At 32.2% G+C, this 26,365-nt stretch overlaps 1 protein-coding gene across 2 annotated transcripts; it reads right to left on the bottom strand.

Annotated features, from left to right (window-relative positions):
- Positions 1 to 4,094: 4,094 nt before the first annotated feature.
- Positions 4,095 to 7,931, bottom strand: LOC115703626 (thylakoid lumenal 15 kDa protein 1, chloroplastic). 2 transcript variants are annotated; one of them, XM_030630864.2, is made up of 7 exons: positions 7,562 to 7,931; positions 7,344 to 7,439; positions 7,167 to 7,239; positions 7,002 to 7,063; positions 4,753 to 4,834; positions 4,508 to 4,568; positions 4,095 to 4,390 (listed from the first exon to the last, which is right to left on the bottom strand). In XM_030630864.2, the coding sequence occupies exons 1-7, from the start codon at positions 7,829 to 7,831 to the stop codon at positions 4,339 to 4,341; spliced, it is 696 nt and encodes a 231-aa protein (XP_030486724.2). In that variant the 5' UTR covers positions 7,832 to 7,931; the 3' UTR covers positions 4,095 to 4,338. The 2 variants fall into 2 exon arrangements, with proteins under 2 accessions (XP_030486724.2, XP_030486725.2); XM_030630865.2 differs by having other exon boundaries at positions 4,759 to 4,834; positions 7,562 to 7,892.
- Positions 7,932 to 26,365: the final 18,434 nt, after the last annotated feature.

The raw sequence follows: 26,365 nt of genomic DNA, 5'->3' as shown, positions 1-26,365 counted from the left end.
TTACGGTATAAATACCTAAGTTTAACTTACAGTTACGGTAATAATACTTAAGTTATATTTTTGGAACTCTGTAAGTACCTAACCATTAAATATTAAGTCATTATCTACGTGTCATTTTTTAATTGGTATATTTAAATTATTTTTTTTTACAAAAATAAAAATTTAATAACTTAGATCAATCAGGAATTGCCACGTGGCAATTTACTTTCTTGGTTTTGTAAGCCTCCTCCTTGAACCTCTTGATGAATTTTTTCAAGGTTTCCATTCGTAGTTTTTAAATGTTAGTTAAGACACTAATTTCAAGGTTTATCTTCCTAGCTACCACAAATTTCTTTCTAAAATTAGTTTGTAATTTATTCCAACAATCTGCAAATCCTGTATCTAACTTTCTAAACTATTCCTCTATAGATCCTCCTAATGTTAATGGGAAACACTGGCATTTAGCGTTATTACTGACCCTCATAACTGTCATGACTCTGTTGAATTTGGACAAGTGATCTCTTGGATCTATGTCGTCGGTATACACAGTTATTTCAGAAATTTTGAAGTTCTTTAGGAGAAATGAAAGAAATGTAAGGAACACTTACAAAACATCATAAAGATAAAGACATGCAGAAAGAACTAATCCTACCCAGACAGCTTAACTCTTCCTTAGAAAATTCATAAATAATGTTACTGGTGTTGTCATCTCCTAAAAAACTATCTGATGGGAGAAACCAACTTGAAGTAAGGTAGCAAGAATGGTCCAAGAGAGTTAGCATTGAAGAATCAGAACCCGTCTGAGACCTCCCCAAGAAATTACTGATATTGGAAAAGTATCGCTCTTTTTCCCCATAACCCCATCAAGAGTGAGGCATTCGTATTCTAAGTAACGTCCTATCAAAGCCAATTGGTCGTGTACGTGCATAATTCTTGAGAGATGGGAAATAGTGAAAGGATAGAGGAGACTTAGGGATGCCCGAGGTACTAGCTCTGGGAGTACTAGAGTTAGGAACCAAGAAAGGGAATGACAGTTTTAAAGCTACTAATTTCTTGTCAGCCTTCTACTGCATCTTTTGATCTGTTGCACTATGGGCACGAGCTAATAAATCCTCCTGCTCTTTCCTCCTTCGGTAGTTTTTGATACTTGGTCTTTGCCTCTTAGATAAACTCCATTTGGAGCCTCTTCTCAGCCTCCCTACTTCGAGCATTTGGACATGTCACTTTTGCAAAATTAGTTCCTTAATTGGTTGGTGGCCTTGAATAAGTCTGGTCCTTCGGCAGTTGGTAGTCGTAACCAAGTTCCCCATGTTAAGCTCCTCCTGGGTAAGAGTTGCAAAAAGGGCAGCGTGGTTCAAGAAGAGCTAGGTCAGAGCTGTCTGGAGCAATGAAAGGATCCGAGTCCACTTGGTTAAGAGGTTAGGACGCTTAAAAGCTTTCAAATCGGAGGAGAAGAAGAACTGATGACGATAGTCCTTAACGTTCTTTGGGGAGCTGAGCAGAATAAGAGTCTCATTGACAGGGTGAGCTTGGAGGGAATAAATACCATCATTCCACTTGTCCCATTTCTTTGGGACATAAAGTAGTTCGTAAAAGAATAAAATTTCAGAAGGACACAACCCATGGATGAGTGTAATTCTTCAGCTTCCCAACTGGTGGCACGGTGTACATAGTTCGTGATCAGGACTGGACCCTGCATGACCACAAAAAGGGGTATTGTGGAGCCACGACCTAAGAAGTAGAGGGAGTTGGAGCTTCAGGATTCGACATTCTGGTTGTTAAGTGGAGTTCTAAGATTTCTCTATCAAAAGTGCGAAAACTATATTTATGAAGATCCCTCAAGATGTCGCTCATCTGAAAAGACAAGAGTTAACCCAGTAGTTAGCCCCCATATCGAACGCCAAATAAAAAAGGGAATGGGGGTCCCCTGACTACTGAGAAAAGGCCCCCTCCAGATGCAAGCATATCCAGAAATAAAGAAACTTCACATGCTATGCATCAGGTGCAAATTGCACCATGATGAACAAAAAAGGTGTAGATGATGGGAAAAAAGGAAAAGGGCAGAATCTACTAGCCCTAACATGGAAACGTCTTGCCTAAAAATAACAACTAAATACAATCTGGGAAAATTCCCCTAAAATTATGGACACATTACCAATAACACAGTCATGCCAGCATATCACCAAATGAAGTTACAAATATAAAACAAGAGAAAGAAAAAGCTGTTAAAGCTAGTAACTTACAATAGAAGAAAATCCAACAGTTGCAAACGCTGGTGCAAAATTCTAGTAAAATCAAGCTTGGCAACGTCGGGGAAAGAGTAGAAGGAAGTCTGGGATCCCTAGAATTTTTACTGGTTTGGAGAATATGAAAAATGTGAGAGTAGAAGTTTTAAAGAAGAAGAATGACGGGCTTTATAGACCAGCCAAAGCGACATGAACCGTCAATCATCCAACAATTCTCGGTCAAAAATTAAAAACCTCATGATCCAACGGCTAGGGGCAATTGGCATGTGGACAAAAAAGGACGGTTACACTACTCGAATGTTTCTCTAACATCCTACAATTAATGGCATCATAATTGATTACAAAATCAAATCTTTTTCATCAAAAACGAGAGAATAATGAGCAGCATTTAAAATAGTCACATGCAGCATGATGTTACTACTCCGTGAGGCACATCACAAGTCCCGCCTTGCAAAATTACACGAAAGGATTTGGGGGGTAAATATTGCCTAGAATTTCTCCCAAAGTACATGGTAGTTTAGGAGGAAGTCAGGTGGCACTGGGACTCACGTTACAGGACACGTTGCCCTAATTACTCCTAGAGCCCTTTATTTCAAAGGGTTGTGACAAATTAGTCATCTCCGGGAGTATCTAGCTGGATCGCGAGCATCCTTCGTTTGTTCTTCTCCGTGAGTAAAGTACATTCGGAGGACAATACGAGAGAAGTGATGAAAGATGACGTGAGATTAAGGACCAAGACTCTGTATATGCATTCAATGCAGCATGGGAAAGAACGTCAGGCGTCTTACTCTGACAAGCGTGTTTAAGGGTTTAAGCCCATTATTCCTAGATTTCACGAGCCCCCATGCATCAATCAACGACTGCATAAATGAGTCGTCAAATCATAAATAAGGTATAAATCACATCCCACCAACCTCCTACAAATAGCCTAAAACCCATCATAAAATAGGCAATTATGCCTTAAATCAAATTTGAGAAATTGTGCAAAGTATGGTGCAAAAAACACGATAAAAGTGCCCTTTTACCGCCATTATGAGCCTATAAATAACTCAATGATAAACAGAAATGGGGATCGGCCAAGAAAAAACTCTGTAAAAAATATTCTCATAAATACAATAACTCGTGGACTAAGGCTCATTAATGCCCCAACCACGTAAAAATCTTCTCCTCTAGCTTTCATTAAATATTTTATACAACTTTAATTATTGGTTGCCGAAAACCTTGATCAACAATTTTTAATTAAAATTATGATTTAGACTAATAAATTCAACACGTGATATTTTTGGAAACGACAAACAGAGTTGTTAAATTAAGTACATATAGACTAATGAGAATCTCGAGCTTGTAAACTATTATTGCAATTTGTCAAGATTAGGGACCTATCTGCATCTAAAATAAATTTTTTAAAGACCTATGCCGCAATTTTATATTAAAATGTGGTATTTTTAGAAGCAACTAACAGATTCATTAAAATGAATACCAATGGACTTACAAAAATCTCGAGATTGGAGACTTATCTGCATCAAAATGAATTTTTTGAGGAGTTTTGCTACAATATTTCCAAAAATTAACAATAATATGTTTTATTTTGTTGTTAGTTATATGAATTTTATTTTGCGAATTGGATTTGATTGAATTTGAGTTATTATGCAAATTTGATTGGATCCAAAATATGAAATCCGCAATTAATGTAAATCGAATGCACTATGAGCAAAATAGTGTAGATTGAATTAGATAAACACCTCACAAAAATTATTGCTGAATAACGTTTCAAAAACAAAATTTTATGATAATGAAATAATGCACTGAATAAAGAACTGAGAACTTAAACAGCTGAAGTTAAATTGCTCTGCGAAAGGAAGCATTCAATTTTTACAGACAGAAGTTTTCTTCCTTTATAGCCTTTTTTTCGTAAGGAGTAACCTTTGTAGATGTCTTCAAAACAAAACATAAAGCTGTCTATAATGTCATCTGATATACAAACACTTGAGTGTCTGAACATAATTGTGTTCAGTGCAAGAAAGAATTCACTGAACCCTGTTTATAGCTTTTTTATTGTAAATAGCAGCTGTAACTGATCCCTTTTGTTACAAACATGGAGAAATGATGTACTCTAATTGCAAAGCAATGTGTCACGTGTTGCATTTCCAGTTTTTGAATTTACACTGGTTGGGAAAAGAAAACAAAAAAAAAAAAGAAAAGAAAAAAGGTTGACCAATTAATGTATATAAATAATGTTTAATGGACTGAAGAAGAGAATTATACAAAAGAAATTATATTACCCATCAGCAATTTTACAGAGGTATTCCCGTTGATCATCTCTTAAAGGCACATCAGTGAAATCTGACCACAAACAAGAATATCGACCAAAACGTAAACTAGCTAAATAGATGAGTAGGTTTGGCAAAAATAATATGTTGAGAAACAGAGAGGATGTACTTGGTTCCAATTCCAACAACAACACCAACAATATTTTCTACGGAATGTTTAGGCTTAAAATCACATGATTGAAGAGTGATATACATACCAGCACCTGTTATGATGGAGCCTTTGAATGATGTATTGCCTGTAGCAAGGGCACCTTCCAAGTTGGCGTTGCTTAAGTTCACCTGCAGAAAATGGCCTATATATGAATATTGGTATGAAGCTTGGTATTCTGTCTAGTTCTAGTTTTTTGCTAGGCAGTTGAACACAAGAATTTCATATTCCAATTTCCCCGACACAATTCCATGCCCGACCAAAGAATGCAAATCACAATATACAAACTAAAAATCAACTAATCAATTATTTTGTATTAGGATTTTGAAATCATGTGTCAGTTATCCGTATGTAAGGTTGGACAATAAAAATGAGGAAAATTGGAAAAAGTGAATCCCTTCTAAACCAAACTATGAAAAATCAGGAACTCCCTCTCCAACAACTCAGCACCTAAGCAATGCCATAACCATGGAAACAAATCACTGTATATTGGTATAAACTAGTTGGTCATAATCCTTGAAAGAGTACATCACTACACTAATTATTAGAGCATCTCCAAGGAGCTCATTAAATTTGGTGTCACACTATCACCAAATTTGATGTTAAAAACTATCTTCACTCCAACCACAACACCAAAAATTACACTAAAAAATTATTCCTTATTATTATATTAATTTTTTAATAAAATAAAAAAATAATATTATATTAATTAACTAAAACCGCCACAAACTAAAATGCACCCTTCTAAATAAAATAGTCACACGTGTAACAGATAGTTTGAACTTTATTTTCAGCTTGTTAAATTTTTCTAAATTTTTTAAAATTTTACAAAATATCTTAAGTAATTATAATATACACAACCATAAAAAAAATAGACTAAAAAAATCTCTCAAATGCGAAAACAATTAAAAGTACATCAATATACTACTTTTAAAAAAATACATTATAATTTCATAAATTCAATTAATAATATAAATATATATTAATTAAAAATAATATATTATATATATAAAAAAAAAAGAGTTACCCGTTTAATAGACAGTTTGAACCTTATTTTCGGCGTGTTAAATTTATTCAAATTTTTTAAAATTTTGCAGGATGTCTTAAATAAGTATAATGTAAGCTACTATAAAAAAAAAAGTCTCAAATTTTGAAACAAATAGAAGTACATCAATGTACCACTTTTAAAAAGACACATTGTAATACAATTAATAATATAGACATATACAAAAATTAGTTATATATATATATAAAAAAAAAAAAAAGTATGCCGTGTGAACTGTGCAAGCATATATGCCGTGCACTGTAGCACACACGGCAATTTAGTGTAATGGTTGCAGCTACGTTAGAGGGCTAATTCTATGGCATCACCAAATTTGAAGCCTCGGTGATGCTCTTAGGTAGTATAAGAATTAAGCCAGTAATTAAATTTTATTTTAAAATATAATGTGTGCTTTATGTGTTTAGATGTTAAATAGTAATTATATATGAATTTTTATTTTTATGGTCGACAAATAAATTAGTAATTAAATAATTTAATAATATTAATTCTAAAAATAATAATATTTTGTAATTATTATACAATGTAATTACACCTAATTTTCATGAGTTCCATAAAAATGTGAAGGTATTACATATGATTACTGAAGAATTATAGGGTAAATAACTCACCCATAAAAATAATTGTACAGTAATATAATACTCCAATTATTTAATTAAATAAATATGTCAAACCTTATAATTACTCTCAATTACATTCAATATTAATTACAATTGAATTACATGGTGACTTTCCATGTAAAGACTGAAAAGTAATTGAGAGTAATTATAAGGTTTGACATATTTATTTAATTGAATTACATGGTGACTTTCCATGTAAAGACTGAATCAGTGCCAATTAGGTTATGAAATCATATACCAAATAGTCTGGTTTCAAAAGATTCCTATTTAAGCGAGCAAATTATAAAATAATGAAACGTATCAACAGGCCTACTAAAAACACTAAAAATATATAAAATTCTTTCTTAATTAAAAATTGATATTAAGTCATATATTATTACTTATTTGGAGTTAAGTAATTTATTGCAATAGAAACTCGATTCATGATCAGAATCACTGGATGCAAAAGCAAATATCAAACTGACTTGTTTGAAAACTTTCTATTGGATTTAGCTTTATACAATTAGCATTGTATCCAAACGAGAAAACCAGGGAAACTAATACCAGAAAATGAAACTTTCCTTTAAGAAATTATCTAAAGAAGAAAGCTTACTAGGAAACTAAAAAAGAAAAAATCACCTTTGCCACATTTGCCAAGGAAAAGTCTGCCCCTCTCAGATCAGCATCCGAAAGATCAGCTCCTATAAAAGTTCATGATTATTATTTTAGATAAAGCACTGACTGAGTTCAAGTTCAACAATTAAAAAAAATCAAGAAATTAAGAGGTAAAAGAATGTAAAACACCTGTTAGATCAGCGTCAAAGAAGCTGGCACCAAGTAAGTTGGCACCTTTGAACTTGGCTTGTCGCAAAATGGACTGTTTCAAAAGTAACAAAACCAAGTCTACATTTTCATTAACTAAACCAATTGCAAATATTGACAATAGATAGAACGAACTCTTCAATCGAATTCATTTCAGACCGTTTTGAAGTCTTGCTTGATCAAAGTTTTGCCACTAAAGTCCTTGCCAGTAAGATCCTGGCCCCTTGTTACTTCAGAACCGTACGGACCTCCACCCTTTCAAGTACAGAGTACACATTGCCCAAAAATGAAAAAAAAAAAATATCAAATTGAAAGTTACTTTCCTTTTCGCATTCCATTTCTGGGCACCCAAAGGGAAAAAGAAAAAGAATGTTTACCTTGAAGGCGAGTGCGGGATCGACCACCAAGAGGGAAGCAGAGAGAAGAGCAAGCAAACTTGAGTTAGAGACTGATTGGAGCACAGAAGAAAAGAGAGAAGTTCGAGAAATTTCCAAGAGAGGATGAGGAGACCGAGGAGTGCGTAGTGTAGCTAGATGAGGTGCAGGATATGAGGGGAGGGAGAAGTGGTTGTGGTGAGGAGGATGAGGATGAAGATGAGGAAGTTTTGTTGGGAGTTTTGAGGACATGGAGACGTTGAGAAGAGCCATTGAAAGAGTTTTTGATTTTGTTGAGATATTGGATAATGAGGCCTAATCCGAAATGGATATAATTCTTAGGCGGGTAACTTTTGTGTCTGTATGCGCTTACTAGCAGAATAATTTTTCAAAACTATCACTAAAATACTTTCCCATTTTTACAATCCTCAAATTTTACTTCAAATTTCTACATTACATTGGAGACTTATTATTTTTCTTTTAAGGCTGGGAAGTATTTTTATTTTCCGAATTATGCTATGTATTATTGTGCCCTTGAATTTTGTATTTTCATTCCATTATAAATAATATCTGAACTATTCACAGTGTTAAATTAGCCTTTCTGTCAAGTTTTCTCACACGTGGCAAATAAAATTGTTAGTTGGAAAAATTGTTAACTGACTCAGAGTCTAATAAATGCGAAGTAATCACCAATAAAGAGTTATGAATAATAAATAAATAGAATGAACACACAAAATTATAGAGGTTCAGCCCCCTTAGATTTGGGTAATGACTCACTTCCCTTTTAGTTGTATTGATTATGAGATAATGTCGTGCAAATTACTAAGAAAGACAAAGTGAATTCTGCTACAACTCTCAAGATGTTTACAAAGAATATTCAGCAAAGTGCTCTTAAGTGCGAGATTATGATCTCAGGTCCTTTCCCTGTGAATTCATTCATTATTCATATGGGAAAAATTGTTACAATTAGCACCATAAAAGGAGTAACGAGAAAGTAAATATCCCTATATTTTAATGTGCTGTTACGATCTTAATTGAACCTTATGACCAAACCACTATAATAGGTCCTGCAGGTTTCAATTTTACCATTTTATTTAACAACTTATCTTTTCTTTCACAAATATCATAATTTAGTTCTAACTCTATAAATGTCAAATTTGTCTATAAAATAATTATAAATAATTATCAAATAAAATTGTCATTTAACTTATTTATTAATTAGACCTTACAAAGTCTCTTAATTAACAAATAAATCATAAATTCTCTCTTTCTTTTCAAATAAGCCCTTGTTTAGTGAAATTCATAAACAAGACATAGTCTTATTTAGAATTCTAATTGGTTAATTAAAATCAATTAATTGAGTCTACAAGACAATATTATCCCAAACAATGTAGGGACCATGGGCCTATGTAGTCAAGCTCTCAATAAGTAGATCTAAAAGTTACCAAGTAAATTTCCTAACTTATTAATTCCTCTTGATTCCACTATAGATTCAGAATTGTACTCCTGATTACATAGAACACTTTATATGTTCCAAATATTGATACACTATGAATTATCCATTATTTTAATCCAAATAATCAAAGATCCTCTATAGATGATAGGCATCAAGAATGGACAAATTTACCGTTCTACCTCTCAATGTATTTTATCCTTAAAACACTTAGCTTCCTATAAATGTGTTAGGTTTTATGCCCTAAATAAAACTCTTTACAATCTGATTAGTTATCAATATAAGAAATTTGAAGTGATTGATGTTTGCATGAATTTTACATGCTAATGGTTTAATATGTTTAATATGTTTATTACATTCATACACACAAAATCAGTTAAATCCAGATCATATGTTTATTCACAATTACAGTATCGTCAACACAGTGGAATGTGATTGTGATCATATGAATCAAAAGTTTTGGTCCCTGTTTCATCAGTGTTATTGGATTTACACTAATGTGATAATCAGCGATGATGTGTACTTACACTTAGAGTAAGTGTTATGTTCTTTCCAGGACATTAGTAAAGTATACTAGTTTCGAATGTATGGAGTATACATTGGACTGGACCGATATTGCAACTAAGTTAAGATATTACAAACTTACCGTTATACATATCTTTCCAAGTCAATATCAGTAGTTGATCTTAAGATTGAAAAGAATCTAAATCCTGATATCCTTGGGCTCAACTCAGGAGTGCTATTCATGTTCTTTGATTTATTAGTTAAGCCTACTTTTGGGTCAGGGTGATACGTATATTTTGGGAACATGATAGTATGATTGAGTGGGAGTGCTGAACATAAATATGGAATCTATAGCTTCTACTGGTGTATAGAAGTTAAGTGATGATTCCCTTCGAGCTTAGCAAATAGAAGTAAATGGATGAGCTCTTGTTTAACTGACTAATTATTAGATCACTAAACACCATTTACAGGTAGCTAAGTGTTTTAAGGGGCAAAATACATTGAGGGGTGAGAACGGTAAAGAAATCCCATCTCAATGTAAATCATCTATATAGAGGATCTTTAAATCACAATAAGATTATAACAATGGTTAAATGAGATAGTATATTGGTATCGTGAAACATACAATATGCTCTATATAAGTCTGAGAGTGCAATTCTAAGTTCTAAGAGTGGATTCAACGAAGAATTAATAAGTAGGAATTTACTTGGTAAATTTGGTTCACTTATTGGAAGCTCAGCATATAGATCCATGGTCCCCATTCTAGTTGAGAACATTCTGCTTGTAAGACTCATTAATTGATTCGTGATTGATCAATTATAATTCTAAAGTTAGACTATGTACGATTTTATGAATTTTCACTAGCGAGGTGAAATTGTAAGGAAAAGAGTTTTCTAGGTTTATTTATTTATTAATAGACTTTATATGTCTAATTAATAATTAAATTAAATGACAATATTATTTAATAATGTATTTTAATTATTAAATAATTAGTTTTGGCATTTAAAAGGTTAGAATTGGAAAATTGGCATTTTTGAGAAAATAGAGATAAAATTTGATAAAATTGCAAAATTAAGTGGGCCCCATTACAACACCTATGGCCGGCCACTTATAAGGCTTTTTCAAATTATTATTTTCATTATTTTAATGCCAAATAATTCTAAACTTAAACCTAGTAAGTTGCCTATAAATAGAAAGTGATGACTCAGTCAAAATACAAGTTTTCAATAAGCCTTTACGACGAAATTTCTCTCTTGAAAAACCGAGCCTTCCTCACTCTCTACCTTGGCGAAACCTCTCTCCCTCTTTTCCTTCATCTTTTCGTGACCACTAGTGAAACAAAGACGGTAACTCAATCATAGATTGGAAGGCTGTGAAGGATCAAAGCTTGAAGAAGAAGGAGATTCGGGCTCGGATCTTGATTATACTCGATACGAGAAAGGAATCGGGGTTAGAGATACGAGTGGAAGGAGACATTTATTCCGTGCATCAATGTAAGGTTTTCTTAACTTTATATGTGTTTATTTTATCGTTTTAGAAAGTTCATATTTAGGATGTTAATAAACATACTTGTGAGTAGATCTAAGATCCTGGTAAAATAATTCCCAACAACTGGCCTCAGAGCCATGGTAATTGATTTACTTGCATGTAATTTGGACTTTAAAACGATTGTTTGTATGTTTTTTGGATGGTATCATGTTGTATTGAGTGTTATTTGATGATTGATTGATGATTATGAAATTTTCGTGAAAAATAATTGTTATTTCGGTTCTGGAATTATTTTTATTGGATAGTATGGAAAAAATTAAGCAAGTTAGCCTTTTACAGAACTCAATTTGGATTTTATTTGAATTAGATTATGATTTTTTGAAAATTTGACAAAATCGGAAATTTGTCTTGATAGTTTCTGCGATCGCGAAGCTGTCCGTACTGATTTCGAATTTTTCAATTTTCTTTAATTTTTCATACTTTTTCATGGAATTAACTTCCAATTTTTTGTATGGTTTTATATATATACTATTACTATTCCTAATTCAATTCTAATTATCATTTTGAATTAATTTAATTTTTTTTAATTTAATTCAAGATATTAGTGTAATTTGAATTTGAATAGAACTAGTATTTATCTTTTTGCTTAAAAATCTATCTTATTTTTAAATTTGATTATATTTTTTTTAAATTTAAGGTCAGATTTTTTTTAGATATTTAAAATATCTTTTAAGATATTTATAATATCTTTTAAGATATTTAAAAATATCTTATCTTTTAAGATATTTAAAAATATCCTATCTTTTAAGATATTTTAAAAATATCTTATCTACTAAGATTTTTTAAATCTTTTTAGATATTTTGACCTTATTTAAATTTAAAATAAGATATTTATAATCATGTAATTTTAAATAGATATAAGATATTTTGCTAATTTTTAAATTTTGTTATTTTATTTATTTAAATTAAATTTAAAATCTGAAAAGATATTTTATTTATCTTTTCTAATTTTTATTTAATTTTTATTTTTAAAATAACATTTAATTTTTAAAAGTAATTAGCAATTTTTGAAATGATATTTAGGTTGGTTGAAACCTAATTTTTCAAATAGTAGGTTTAATTTTAAATATTTATTTTTAAAAATAATTTCGAAATTTTAAATTTATTTTATTTTCGAAATTAATTAAATTTTTTTTTATTTTTCGAAATTAATTAAAATATTTTTTTAATTATTTATTTTTTCGAAATTATTTATTTAAAATTAAATAAATCCTACTTCCAACTATCCAGCTAACCTTGTTGCAGGAGTATGTGTTTTTAGCTTGTGTGTAAGTTTTAAAAACCTATTATTACTTGATTGCAAATAGCCATGGTTACTTTTTGCCAGATCTAATGATCTGATGGCTCCCTTGGTCAAGTTAATAATTTGTAACAGGTAAATTTTACAATCTTCTTTCATCTGTGTATGACCTAGCAACATGATAGGATCCATCCAAAGTGTGCTTGTGTGAGCCTATATGTTTATTTTATTATATAGATGCATATAGGTTGTTGCTAAATAAAATGTCACACCATGATAGATTTTATTTAGGTCCATTTAGTTTTTGGACCTATTCAATTAATAACAGTTATTCATTTTAAGGTTAAATTCCTCTCTTTTGGGCCTTGTGTGAGAGTTGGGTGCCATAGAAGTGGGTACGACATACTGAACCCAGCACCCCCTCACATGAACTACCCCAATTGTGAAGGCCCATTTGCCTGATTTGAATAACTGTACTAGGTTAATTATATTAGTTTGACCTAATAAAAATTGAATTAGCAACATAATTAACTTTTAAAATATATGAAAATTTATTTTCATTTTAATATTTTAAAGTTAATTTTAAGAAAAACACTTTTAGTTTTAGATATTATTTCTAGATAAACTATTTGTATTTTTCTTGTATTTAATTAAATATAGAATTTTAACTAACTAAGATTCTTTCTGGAGCTTATTTAATTAAATATTCCTATTTAAGTTATAAATTAGTTGTATCAACTGATTTTTCTTAACTAACTTAAATTTGAATATTTGATTTAAATTTTAAATCAAGTTGAGGAATCTTAGGCATTAGTTATTAAAGATTCTTAAGATATTTTTTAAGTTAATATCTTTTCAAATATTAACTTGAAATGGAATATCTAAGATATTTTTTTGGTTAATATCTTTTCAAATATTAACTTTAAAAGATATCTTCAAATTAAGTGGTTACAACTTAATTTGTGATATTTAATTAAATCTAGATTTGAAATTATTTAAGTTTTAGATTTTTTCTATATAACTTAAATTAGATATTTTTCAAATTTTGAAAAGATACTTAGTCAAATAAGATATTTTCTAGATAGTAATTTCTAGACTACTTATTATTTCTAATACTAATATAGGAAAATATTATACTTTTGTGAAATTAATTATTTAAATAATTAATTTTGGTACAATTTTATTAAGTATATTTTTCTTAGTATTAAATAGAAATTAATAATTAAGGCTTCTCTACACTTAATTATTTATTTCTTGAATTTAATACAATTAATTAAGTTGAAAAATCTAAATATCTAAGTTGATTTTCATCATGATACTTAAATATTTATTGATTTTTCATGACACTTAATTAAATAGAAAATTATTTTTTAGGTTGAAATTTAATTTTTCAACTTAAATTTAAATAATTTTCAATATATATATTTTTCTTTATTTTATTAATCAATTTCGAAAATTGCATTATGCAATATTTTCGAATTTTTTTTGAAAAATAGATTGAGTTGTAAATTAATTAATTATTTTAATTAATTCTTGGACCAACTCAAGTCAATGATTTTTTCATTTAATAGATTAATTTAAAATAAGTGAATTTAAAATATATATATTATTAGAAATTGAATTAACTAGTCAAAAGAATATCTAGATAGGTGATATTTTTGCTTGAAGTATTTCTTTTCTATTTTTATTATTTTTCGAAAATTGTATATTTTTTTTATACTTAATTTTCGAACCCAATAAATATATTCTCAAAGGAAATTTTTAAGTTGCTAATTATTTATTTAATTCATCTTAAATTAATTTCCTTAATATTTATATTTAAGATTATTACTAAGATGGAAATAATTAATTTTATTTCAATCACCATCTAGTATAATTTTATAAATATTATATTAAATTCTTATTTTTGAATTTTAATTCTTAAATAGAATTTAATGAGATTTATTTATTAGAATAATAAGAAAATACATTTTAAACAATGAGCTTTATTATTATTAAGATATTCGATCTCCATTGTGGGTTTTACACCGCGTTTATTTTAGTGAGTAATCCTCCCTAATGGAGGAACGTTCATTAGCAATTTCGCACCGTTTAATCTCGCATGATAAGTGGTTTGTAAGTGTTTTATATGGTATAGATCACCCTAATGGTGGCGACCATATTTGACTTGCAAATTGCGAAACAATGGTAGAAGCTCATAAGATAGAATAGCCTTGACTCTCGCCTAAACGGGACAACGCTGGATTCTGATCTTGATCGAATAAAAGGTTGCTAGAATGTTTAACATTTTAGATGAGCTGACAACTCTATTCAATGGATGATAGCTTTGACTCTCGCCTAAACGGGACACTGATATCAGTTTGTTGAAAACCTTGGAAATTATTTAGGATTGATTTTTTTTTAAGTATTTTCTCATATCATTCCTACTTGCTATGTGCTTATAATTTCTGAATTGATTTTGTGTGTTAAACCATTATTAATTTCTATTAGTTGATTTCTATTATTTTGTAGTATCCTGTTTGTCAAAATGAATCCCATGTTATCACTGTTGACTGAAAATAAGCTGAATGGATCTAACTTTAATAAATGGAATGAGAACATTAATATTGCTCTCATAGGAGAAAGTGCCTTGTTTGTTTTAACTGAGCCGTCACCTGAAGTGCCTGGGGATAATGCATCCAAAGCTGTGAAAGAAAAGTATGAGCGTTGGCAGAAGGCAAATGACAAAGCTCTATACTTTATGCTTTCTAGCATGGTTGACACCCTCAAAACTCGGTTTTCTAAAACTGAGAAGGCTGCTGAAGTTATGACGAAGTTAAATGAGCTATTCGGTAAGGCATCACTTCAGTCACGCTTTGACGCGACTAAGAAGTACATTAACGCACGGATGGAACCTCATCAAAACGTGCGTGATCATGTTCTCCTCATGTCCAGTTAATTCCAAGAAGCCCAGGATCATGGTCTTTGAAATGGACGGTGCTACTCGAAGTAAGTCTTATCTTGAACAGCCTGACTCCAGCATTTCTACCATACACATCAAATTATGTCATGAATAAGAAGGAAATTGACTTTCATGAATTAGTCAATGACCTTCAAACTTATGAAAATTTGATTGGAGGACCCAAGAAGAAAGGGAGTAAACCTCACAATCCTGGTAATGGTAATGGGACGATGAAACCTGAAGCAAATGTTACCTCTGCTTCAAAGCCCAAATCGAAGAAGAAGTGGAAGAACACCAAGAAGCGAACAAAAGTCATGAAAAAGGCTGCTTCTTCTGGTGATGCTACACTTAAAGGAAAATGTTTCCACTGCAATGAAAAAGGTCATTGGAAACCCCAGTGTCCTAAACTTCTTGCAAAGAAACAAGGTATTTCCATTAATAAACTTTAAGAGTTTAGTGAATTGTTATCCAATTGGATTTATGATTCTGGACTAAACTTTGTTTATTTGTTTTCTTCTTCTAATAGGCCAAGCTACTTGAACTCAATTGAGTTGGATCAGCAAGCTGGACCAAGGGTGAAATCGTCCAGATGAAGATGAAGCTCTTCAATTTTTGAATTAATTGTTTTAGTTTAAAGACAATTTGGATTTCAAATTTTAGTTAGGGATATTTATCCCTGTTTCTCTCATATTGTTGCAATACTTTTTTATTATTAATAAAGTTTTATTTTTTTCGAAATTCACTATTGCAATTTATGAGATTGAGCTTCATTTAATTTTATCTTCATCAATTATTACCACATTATATTTATATGTTTGTATGTGTTAGTGTTTTTATTATTGATACAAATTCTATAATATTTACAACTCTTCATAGAGTTATATTATATAAACACTAGAAATTATTTCTATGTTTATCAATAATTGTTAATTCTCATACAATTATTAAGAATTTGTTTAATAAAAGGATCTTATGATCTGATAGGGGTGGAGAAAAGTTAAGAAAACTATGCAGTTCAACGATCTTTTATATCTAATGAACTCTGGATAGTATTCAACTCCACATAAACTCTATCACACTAAGAGAATCATGATCTTTACAACCTTTAGGGGTAGATCATAATCTCTATATACTTAGGGGTGGAGGTTATCCACAAGTACCCTATATGTATATTCTTAGGGGTGGAGTCTATTCCACAATTCCCTATGAAACACATATCTTGTTTAAACATAGAAGTAATATAATGAGTCAGCTATTGTCAATATAAATTCTTGATCTTGATTGTATGTTCCATTTCGTTTTTACTGTTTTAAGTAAAAGCATGATACCTTTGAAAGTTCTTTGTTAAAGTTTCACACTACCTTAATTGAGTGGGAGAATTTTAAAGTTCTATACCCATCTTCATTAGGTTGATAATTGTGATAGGTACTTAAGAACACTACTGAAAAGCAAATCTATCCATTCACATGGATAGATATAGCTTATCAGAATTATGAGAATAAGATAAAGAACTCTAGTTCAGTCCATTCGAATGACTTGAACCAAGAATTCTTAATCCTCATAAAATTTTATGGTATCTTAATTTTGATTACTTTAATCTCTGGCATGTATTTTTCACTTTAAATACTAGTCTGCTAAGTTGATGACTTAGTCTTGACTTAAAGTTTCAGACTAATACAAAAGTCACAACTAGGTAACTCTCTAAACAATCAGAGGTTAAAAGTATTATTTAACCAGACATCTGCTATTGAGTGGGAGCTATCTGAGATGTAATCAAATAGGGAACATTAGAAGATATTCAAGAAGGATTTATGAAAGTGATCTATATGTCAGATATTAAGGAACTTTGTATCAGTTGTCTTTGTATCACACCATCTAATTTCGAAATTCTTAAGATGGTGCTTACTTTGGGGGTGGAGGAATTATTGTATAATAATTCAAGCTCTACCAGAGAAGAACTATAACTTGGTCTATTCGAAAATACCAGAAAGTTATATCACTGAAGAAAAGTCTACACTGTATTATCTCAATTACATATTTTAAAATATGAGAGATATGTCCTCTGTTAATTCAGATGTACTTTTAAAACAGTAAAGATTTCAGTATCCCTTGATGAGTAAAGCATATAGTAAAGGATGTTTCATAAGAGTATTTATGAACTAGTTTCCAGAAGTTTGGGTGGATTCAAATATACTACACTTGATCTGAAGATCAAGTGGATTCAAATATACTACACTTGATCTGAAGATCAAGACATCAGATTGACCTATTTGCGCAGTTTGTTTTATATTAGTGCAAGTGGGAGTTTGTTAGGTTTTATGCCCTAAATAAAACTCTTTACAATCTGATTAGTTATCAATATAAGAAATTTGAAGTGATTGATGTTTGCATGAATTTTACATGCTAATGGTTTAATATGTTTAATATGTTTATTACATTCATACACACAAAATCAGTTAAATCCAGATCATATGTTTATTCACAATTACAGTATCGTCAACACAGTGGAATGTGATTGTGATCATATGAATCAAAAGTTTTGGTCCCTGTTTCATCAGTGTTATTGGATTTACACTAATGTGATAATCAGCGATGATGTGTACTTACACTTGGAGTAAGTGTTATGTTCTTTCCAGGACATTAGTAAAGTATACTAGTTTCGAATGTATGGAGTATACATTGGGCTGGACCGATATTGCAACTAAGTTAAGATATTACAAACTTACCGTTATACATATCTTTCCAAGTCAATATCAGTAGTTGATCTTAAGATTGAAAAGAATCTAAATCCTGATATGCTTGGGCTCAACTCAGGAGTGCTATTCATGTTCTTTGATTTATTAGTTAAGCCTACTTTTGGGTCAGGGTGATACGTATATTTTGGGAACATGATAGTATGATTGAGTGGGAGTGCTGAACATAAATATGGAATCTATAGCTTCTACTGGTGTATAGAAGTTAAGTGATGATTCCCTTCGAGCTTAGCAAATAGAAGTAAATGGATGAGCTCTTGTTTAACTGACTAATTATTAGATCACTAAACACCATTTACAGGTAGCTAAGTGTTTTAAGGGGCAAAATACATTGAGGGGTGAGAACGCTAAAGAAATCCCATCTCGATGTAAATCATCTATATAGAGGATCTTTAAATCACAATAAGATTATAACAATGGTTAAATGAGATAGTATATTGGTATCGTGAAACATACAATATGCTCTATATAAGTCTGAGAGTGCAATTCTAAGTTCTAAGAGTGGATTCAACGAAGAATTAATAAGTAGGAATTTACTTGGTAAATTTGGTTCACTTATTGGAAGCTCAGCATATAGATCCATGGTCCCCATTCTAGTTGAGAACATTCTGCTTGTAAGACTCATTAATTGATTCGTGATTGATCAATTATAATTCTAAAGTTAGACTATGTCTGATTTTATGAATTTTCACTAAGCATGGGTGAAATTGTAAGGAAAAGAGTTTTCTAGGTTTATTTATTTATTAATAGACTTTATATGTCTAATTAATAATTAAATTAAATGACAATATTATTTAATAATGTATTTTAATTATTAAATAATTAGTTTTGGCATTTAAAAGGTTAGAATTGGAAAATCGGCATTTTTGAGAAAATAGAGATAAAATTTGATAAAATTGCAAAATTAAGTGGGCCCCATTACAACACCTATGGCCGGCCACTTATAAGGCTTTTTCAAATTATTATTTTCATTATTTTAATGCCAAATAATTCTAAACTTAAACCTAGTAAGTTGCCTATAAATAAAAAGTGATGACTCAGTCAAAATACAAGTTTTCAATAAGCCTTTCTGACAGAAATTTCTCTCTTCAGAAAACTGAGCCTTCCTCACTCTCTACCTTGGCCGAAACCTCTCTCCCTCTTTTCCTTCATCTTTTTCGTGACCCTAGTGAAAGAGTAAGTGCCCACACACAGCAAGCAGTAACTCAATCATAGATTGGAAGACTGTGAAGGATCAAAGCTTGAAGAAGAAGGAGATTCGGGCTCAGATCTTGATTATACTCTGCTACAGAAAGGAATCAAGGGTTAGAGATCTGAGTGGAAGGAGACATTTATTCCGCTGCATCAATGTAAGGTTTTCTTAACTTTATATGTGTTTATTTTATCGTTTTAGAAAGTTCATATTTAGGATGTTAATAAACATACTTGTGAGTAGATCTAAGATCCTGGTAAAATAATTCCCAACAAAATGATCTTTTAATAAACTAATATAATTACTGAAATAAGAGCTCTTCCATTTATCTCTATTAAGTCAAGCTCAAAGAAAATTATGATTTTACTTTTATATAATTATAGAAGCTATAGATTTTATATATATGATTAGCGCTCCCACTCAATTGTACTACCATGTTCCCAAGATGTAAGTATTGAGAAAATCCATTTGGTCAACTTTAACAAACAAGTCAAAGAAGACAGATAATACAGTTAGACTCCAACAACAGTATGCTTCCTGGAACAAGGAAAAACCACACTCAAACCTCCTCCATAAGAACTGGAAAGGGATACAAGTTAGACTCCAAGCAAATGACTGAGAATTTGAGACCGAAATTCCCAGCTCATTTGAGGGGTACATTACGCCCGATTGCTAACAGCTGCAACTTCTTGCGTCTGTTTGCCAAAGTTATTAGTTCACATGCAACCAAGAGCAGGAAACGTTTTCAACTTAGTCTTCCCGAGGGAAACACACTTGAATTCTTTTCTCAAGAGCTAAACTCAAGAACGAATCCAGAGATAAGATGCGTATTCGGTCAAAGTTCTTGGTAAAAACAAATACGCCCGAATTCCTTTTTACACATCTTCGTGGACTTCACATAAGTTTATCCTATCAGGTTGCATAATTGGCTAAAATGTTAGGCTGAAAAGGACCAAAGTAAGAAAAATACCTAAGTCTAAGGCAGTCGCGGACATTACTCACAGAACTTTACCTCGTGATAGAACTAAAGCCTGAAGAAGAAGATGGGCTTTGTGCCCTAAATAAAACTATTTTAATGTAATCTTTTCTATTCAATTATCAATACAGAAACAGATTTATTTTCATTACTTATTTAATGTGTTATTTAGTTCATGTGATCATTTATTTATTTAGTTAGTTTATAAATTCATCCAAATTCTTATCACATTGATATTCTTGTTCATTGTGTTGTAAACACAGTGGAAAGTAATCAAGATTGTGTGATTGAATATATTCTTATGATTTATCAGTATACATGATTTAACTGATAGGATAATCTACAATGTAGTTTACTTGCACCTTGGATAAGTGTTATGTCATTTCCAGGGCATTGGTTAAAGTAAACTTGGGTTAGATGTATGGAGTATGCATCGGAAGGGACCGATATTGAACTTGAATTAGATGTGATAAACTTACTGTAGTATCTATTCAATTCAATATTACCTAGTTGATCTTAGATCAAATGATCTCAATCCTGAGATGGTTAAGTTCTAGTTCAGTTGTATTATTTGTGTTCTTCAATTTATTCGTTAAAGTCGATCAAATGGTTCTTCTCATGACATATAGATTAAGAACATGGTAGTTCAATTGAGTGAGAACGCTAATCATAGATATGGAATCTATAGCTTCTATCTAGATATATAAGTCAAATGATTATTTCCTTTGAGCTTGTCTTAATATAAATAAATGGTTGAGTACTCATTTCAGTGATTATATTAGTTCACTGGAATATCATTTATAGGTAGCTAAATATTTTAAGGATAAAATACATTAAAGGGTGTAACGGTAAATTAGTACCTGCTCAATGTAGATCATCTATAAAGGATCATTGATTATTAGGATTATAACAAATAGATAATCTCATAGCGTATCTATATCGTGGAACATATGTAGTGTTTTATATAATTGAGAGTGTAATTCAAAATCTATAGTGGTGCAAGGAGGAATTAATAAGTTAAAAAATTTACTTGGTAAATTCTGTAGGCCCATACTCCCCATACTAGTTGAGACAAATTGCTTGTAAGACTCAGTTAATTGATTTTAATTAATCAATTATAATTCTAAAATTAGACTGTGTCTAGTTTATGAATTTTCACTAAGATATGGCTTGATTGTGAAAAAATAGGATTTTAGGGTTTATTTATTATTTAAGAGACTTTGTGGAGTCTAATTAATAAATAATATAAATGACAATTTTATTTGATAATTAATTTTAATTATTAAATAAATAATTTTGGCATTTATAAGATTAGAATGGAAAAATATAGCATTTATAAAATAATAGATAAATGTTTGAGAAAAATGGCAAACATCTAACTAGTGTTGGGCCCACATATGGCCAGCCACTATAGTCTTATTTTTACTATTATTTTATCATTTTTTATTCCAAATAATTCAATCCTAACCCTAAGTGAATTAGTATAAAAAGAAAAAAATGGTCTCATTATCCAACTAATTCTTCTAAACCTAGTTTTCATTCTGTCAGACAACTAGTGTTTTGAAACTTCTTCTTCTTCTTTTCTCTCTACTATTTCGAAATTCTTATAGTGTTCTTCACAATTAAATTCGAGCCTTAGTGATTTAGTGCATGCCCACCCATAGCAAGTTATTCCTCAATCATAGTGTGTAAGACTATGAAGAATCCAAATAACTGAAGGAGTGTCGGGCTCAGATCTTAATTATACTCTGCGACCAAAAGGATACAAGGGTTAGAGATCTGAGCAGAAGGAGTCATTTAATTCTGCTGCAACCAATGTAAGGTTTCTCATACTTTATATGTGTTTAATTTGTATCGTTTTAGAAGTTCATATTTAGGATGTTGAAAACATACTTATTAGTAAATCTAGGTCCTGGTAAAATATAATCCAACAGAAGATGTGTATAAAATCAAAGGCTTCTCTGCCACGAAAGGAAACCATCTCTGGGCTAACTCTAAGCGAGCGATTTTTTCCAAGTAAGAGTTTGAGTGGTGAGCTAAGAAGCATTACAGCTCCAGGAACGAAAGGGTAAAACCAAGAAATCACCCTTGGATCGATTAGGAGATGATTAAGACAAATGGGAAAAGGTTGAAACAGTGGCCGTTAGAACTACCTGTTTCGATGACACAACCAGCCTCTAAGAAGTCTATCAAAACAAATCTCTAGAGAAAAATGGCAGAGAAAATCCTATTTACTATTACAGTAGCCCCCACGCCCAAGAAAAATTATAATTGACTCCGTGACTAAAAAAGTGTAGCAAAAGAGGGTATATACAAAAGAAAAAACAAAGACAACAAAAACAAACAAACAATTTAAGAAGGCCTGCTGAAGCTCAAGATTGGGCGCCGCTTGACCGGGTGGAGGAGCCTGCTCCGGACATCCGCTCCATGGTCTCCCTGTAAAAATCATGAACAACTCTCATACTCCATATGAGACGGGCTTGATGAGCATTCTCGTCCTTCAGTTGCTGGTTCTCTTTCTGTAGACCCTCAACCTGGAGCCTGGCCGCTCAGCCAGAAAGGTCACGTAGGCATTATGCAAGTCGCGACTATCTGCCTTTACTTGCTCCAATTCAGCCACCAGCGTGTCGGCTTCCTTGGCAGCTCTCTCCGCCAGCAAGGCCACCTGTCAAAGTAGGCCAAAGTATCAGAACAAGGGGCAGAACATAAAAAGAAAAAGAAAATGTCTCGAGGATTTACCCCAACCGCCTGCTGCTTCGTGGAATGGGCCAGCGCGAAAATGTTCTCGCTGCAGCAGGAAGCCCAGGTCTCCATGGGCAGCTTTGAGGCACTCTCAGCCACCTGGTCCTAAAGCTCGGCAGCGAAGGGGGTAGCCTCTCTCCCCACCTTGTAAGCCACCCGCTTCTCTAAGGCCTCAACCTCCATGGTCGGCCCCACAGGCGGCAAAGCATGCATACCGTCTGATATTTCAGCCTTACGGACTGCCGACAGCACAATCGCCCTTCTATAGACTTGCAGCCTTTCCGCCTCCAAACGCCCCTTCAGGGCCCAGTTCATTTCCCTCTCCTTCTACATGTCGAGAGGATCAAAAGGAACAACCTTCCTAGGGAAAGTGAACCCCACCAGAGGTATTTTTGGCAGGGCCGAAGGGTGAGATGATCAAGGCTGGCCCAACCTCAATGGAGGATCGTGGCACTGGGGGTGGGCCCTCATTCCAATAGTAGAAGCCTCCAGTCTCTGCTTTTTTCTTGTGGAAGGACTGCCACCTGTTGCTTCAAAGGAACCAATTCTCTCTATTGCAAACTTAATGTACCTGCCAGAAGTCAATATAATAGAAAAAAGGGTCATCACATGACCGCAGAATTCTCAGAGACGGCAGACACGGAACCAGTGTTCCTAGGGACACTCCCTCAAATTCTACAACAAATAAAGGGTGAAGAAAACTTACCCGTGGAAAAGAGAAATATGAGGCTGGTGATCTTGGTGCAACGTCTTTGTCGAAGGAATCAGTGTCTGACTATAAAGGTATCGGTAACGTTTCGCAAGACAGGAGAAGAGCTAGAACTAAAGAACTCTGGTTTTGACAAATGGGAAAATGAAAAGAGTGGAACAGTTGCTGAGGGTATTTAATGGGTACCTGGAAGAGGCACCTTCCACGAGAAACGAACTGTTCGACTCGTTCGCCCAAGGGACATCCAACGGTTGGATAAGTGGGAAGCTGAGAGGGTATATCATCTCCCAACAGTTGGCTTCCATCATTGCATGCATCTTAAAAAGCACTCGGCAAATAGAAAGTCGACTCAAATCCAATCATTGCCGTTTTGGGCATCCCACAGAACACGCGCCCAGCATGCGCTCAAAACTCAAAAGTCAGCATTTAAAACCGTGACAAGAAAACAGAGGGAGTTATACCTCCTGAATGATGACACTTCAGTTTGGCGGTTGATGACATAGTGCATTAAAGGGCTTGTTATATGTCCCACGTGCGCGAAATTTCTCAAGAGGAGATACTATAAGCTCCCGGACCATGGCACACCCTGGAAGCTTGGGGTGAATGTTATTCGTATTTTTGTAAGCATGACACGTTGATTTTAATCAAAGAAGGCCAAGGAGTCATCATCTGCCCAACTCTCTCAATTAATGATCCTAGAAGGAAAAGGCACTAACCTCGCGGGAAGAGTCTCCATGAAGGTGAGTTCCTCGACTGCTGGCCATGCAAAGGGCATCCGTGAACCAAAGTCTCACTCCATTCCAGGAGCTGAAGCCATCTACTCCTACGAGGAGCATGGATTGTCCAAAAGGAACGAGAGCATTCAGAGACACGACAAATCGGGCTATGCCTTTAGCCCAATTAAGCCTCACCTATACGTGTCAGACTACGGACCTAGGGACCAGGCTCTCCTCGAGTACGATATCAGAGGTTATCTCCCACGACACACCATCGTACATAACATGCATGTCCTCGTGTACCTAACCAAATAATCCAACGACTAGATATAAATGAAATTAAAATGGGAGAAATCCTGAAGTGACACGCGTCTGAAGCCCAATTCATATAATCTGACAACCTTAAATGTCATATGGGAAATATGCCACCTACTAATCTGACGGTGGGATTTTTCCCCAACGATGATCCATTCGAGGCAACCCATATAAATAAGTTGGCCTATATATACCCCATAAAAAGCACAAGGGAGGGAGGACCTTTTCTTTCGGATCGAAGACCCATTCTTCATCATCCCAAGCAAACACATGTTTGTAATCCTACTATTAACTCCAGAATATTTCTACTAAGCATCCTCTTCTTCAAGAGGAGCACGGTGGGGAGGAATCCTAGTCCACTGTATCTTTATTTGTATGAACAGTTACCGACCAAAGAACCTAATAAAATAGAGTCGTGGACTAAAGATAGCTAACGCCTGAATCACGTAAAAATCTCTTATTTATTATTTCACTATTTACTCCATTATTATTTTCTTAAGCTCTAAAAATATTTAGTTGTCGAAAAATTCGGTACACTCGCCGATAAGGCTAATACAACAGACTCGTGGAGTAAAGATTATTAATGTTCGAACCACGTAAAAAAGTACTTATCTATTATTTATCGTTTTATATTTTCCTTAAGCTCTAGTTAATCAGTTTTTAAAAATCTTGGTAAACACAAACATTGTACAAGTTTTACCACTCTTAATCTCTTTTGTGCTCTTCTCACTTTTTTTATTTTTATTTTCTCTAAATAATTTAAGAGATTTTTGTGCTCTTCTTATTAACTATTTTTTACTACAATTGCATTAGCATGCATGCATGGTTATGCTTGTATAATTTTAACTACAATGTTTATAATATACGGAATGAAATAAAAAGAAATCATATTTATTATATTATTTACCTCGGTCTTATCAATCATAAAAAAAGTTAATGAAATTTTTTTATGTAATTTAAGTATATTTGTTCATTGCTATTCTCTAACTTAATTAATCAATTAACAACTTTTGCTATAACATCATGTTAACTATCTTAACAATTAATGAATCATTCTATATGTGGTATAAACTTATATTAGATAAACAATGTGCTTTACATTAGGTAGATAACATATTTTATTAGGTAAATAACATATTTTAATTTAGATAAACGACATGCAATATCAGGTAAATAACGTACTTTAAAATAAGCTAAACAACATGCCTAAAATAAAATAAACAACATGTATTAATTTAAGTAAACGATATGTAATATTAGGTAAATGTGCCTTAAAATAAGGTAAATAACGTGTCTAAAATAAAATAAAATATATGTCTTAAATAAGGCAAATAAAAATTACTATCCTAAAATAGGGTAAACGGTACGTCTTATTAAGTAAACAACGTACTTAAAATACGGTAAACGACATATTTTATTAGGTAAACAATATGTCTTATCAAATAAACAATACAGTGAGAGTATATTTGGCAGTTCAATTATACTAGTAAATAAATTATAAAAAAGATTAATGTAAAATATAATTGATGGTATCTCTTCAGTTATGCTAAAATCTCTTGAGATTTGTTATTGGTTATTGGTTATTGATCTCTTGAGATTTGTTATGTGGTATTGTTTGATCTTAAAAATGTATAAACTAATCTTTAATGTATGTTATTGAAATTATTCTTTAAATTTATTTATTATTACTGGTTATTGATTCTAGAAAATGTATTGTT

This window comes from Cannabis sativa, chromosome 1 (genome assembly GCF_029168945.1).
Source record: "Cannabis sativa cultivar Pink pepper isolate KNU-18-1 chromosome 1, ASM2916894v1, whole genome shotgun sequence".
Classification (NCBI taxonomy): Eukaryota; Viridiplantae; Streptophyta; class Magnoliopsida; order Rosales; family Cannabaceae; genus Cannabis; species Cannabis sativa.
Note: the sequence above shows the minus strand (reverse complement) of the source record. Positions and strands in the feature narration are given on the sequence as shown.

Excerpts from the sequence above, each read along its gene's own strand:
- LOC115703626 (XM_030630864.2), bottom strand. The coding sequence starts at position 7,831 with ATGGCTCTTCTCAACGTCTCCATGTCCTCAAAACTCCCAACAAAACTT. Across the intron at positions 4,835-7,001 it reads CCTTGGCAAATGTGGCAAAG|GTGAACTTAAGCAACGCCAA; the intron begins GTGATTTTTTCT and ends CATTTTCTGCAG. Across the intron at positions 4,391-4,507 it reads CTCTGTAAAATTGCTGATGG|TGTAAATTCAAAAACTGGAA; the intron begins GTAATATAATTT and ends TTTCCCAACCAG.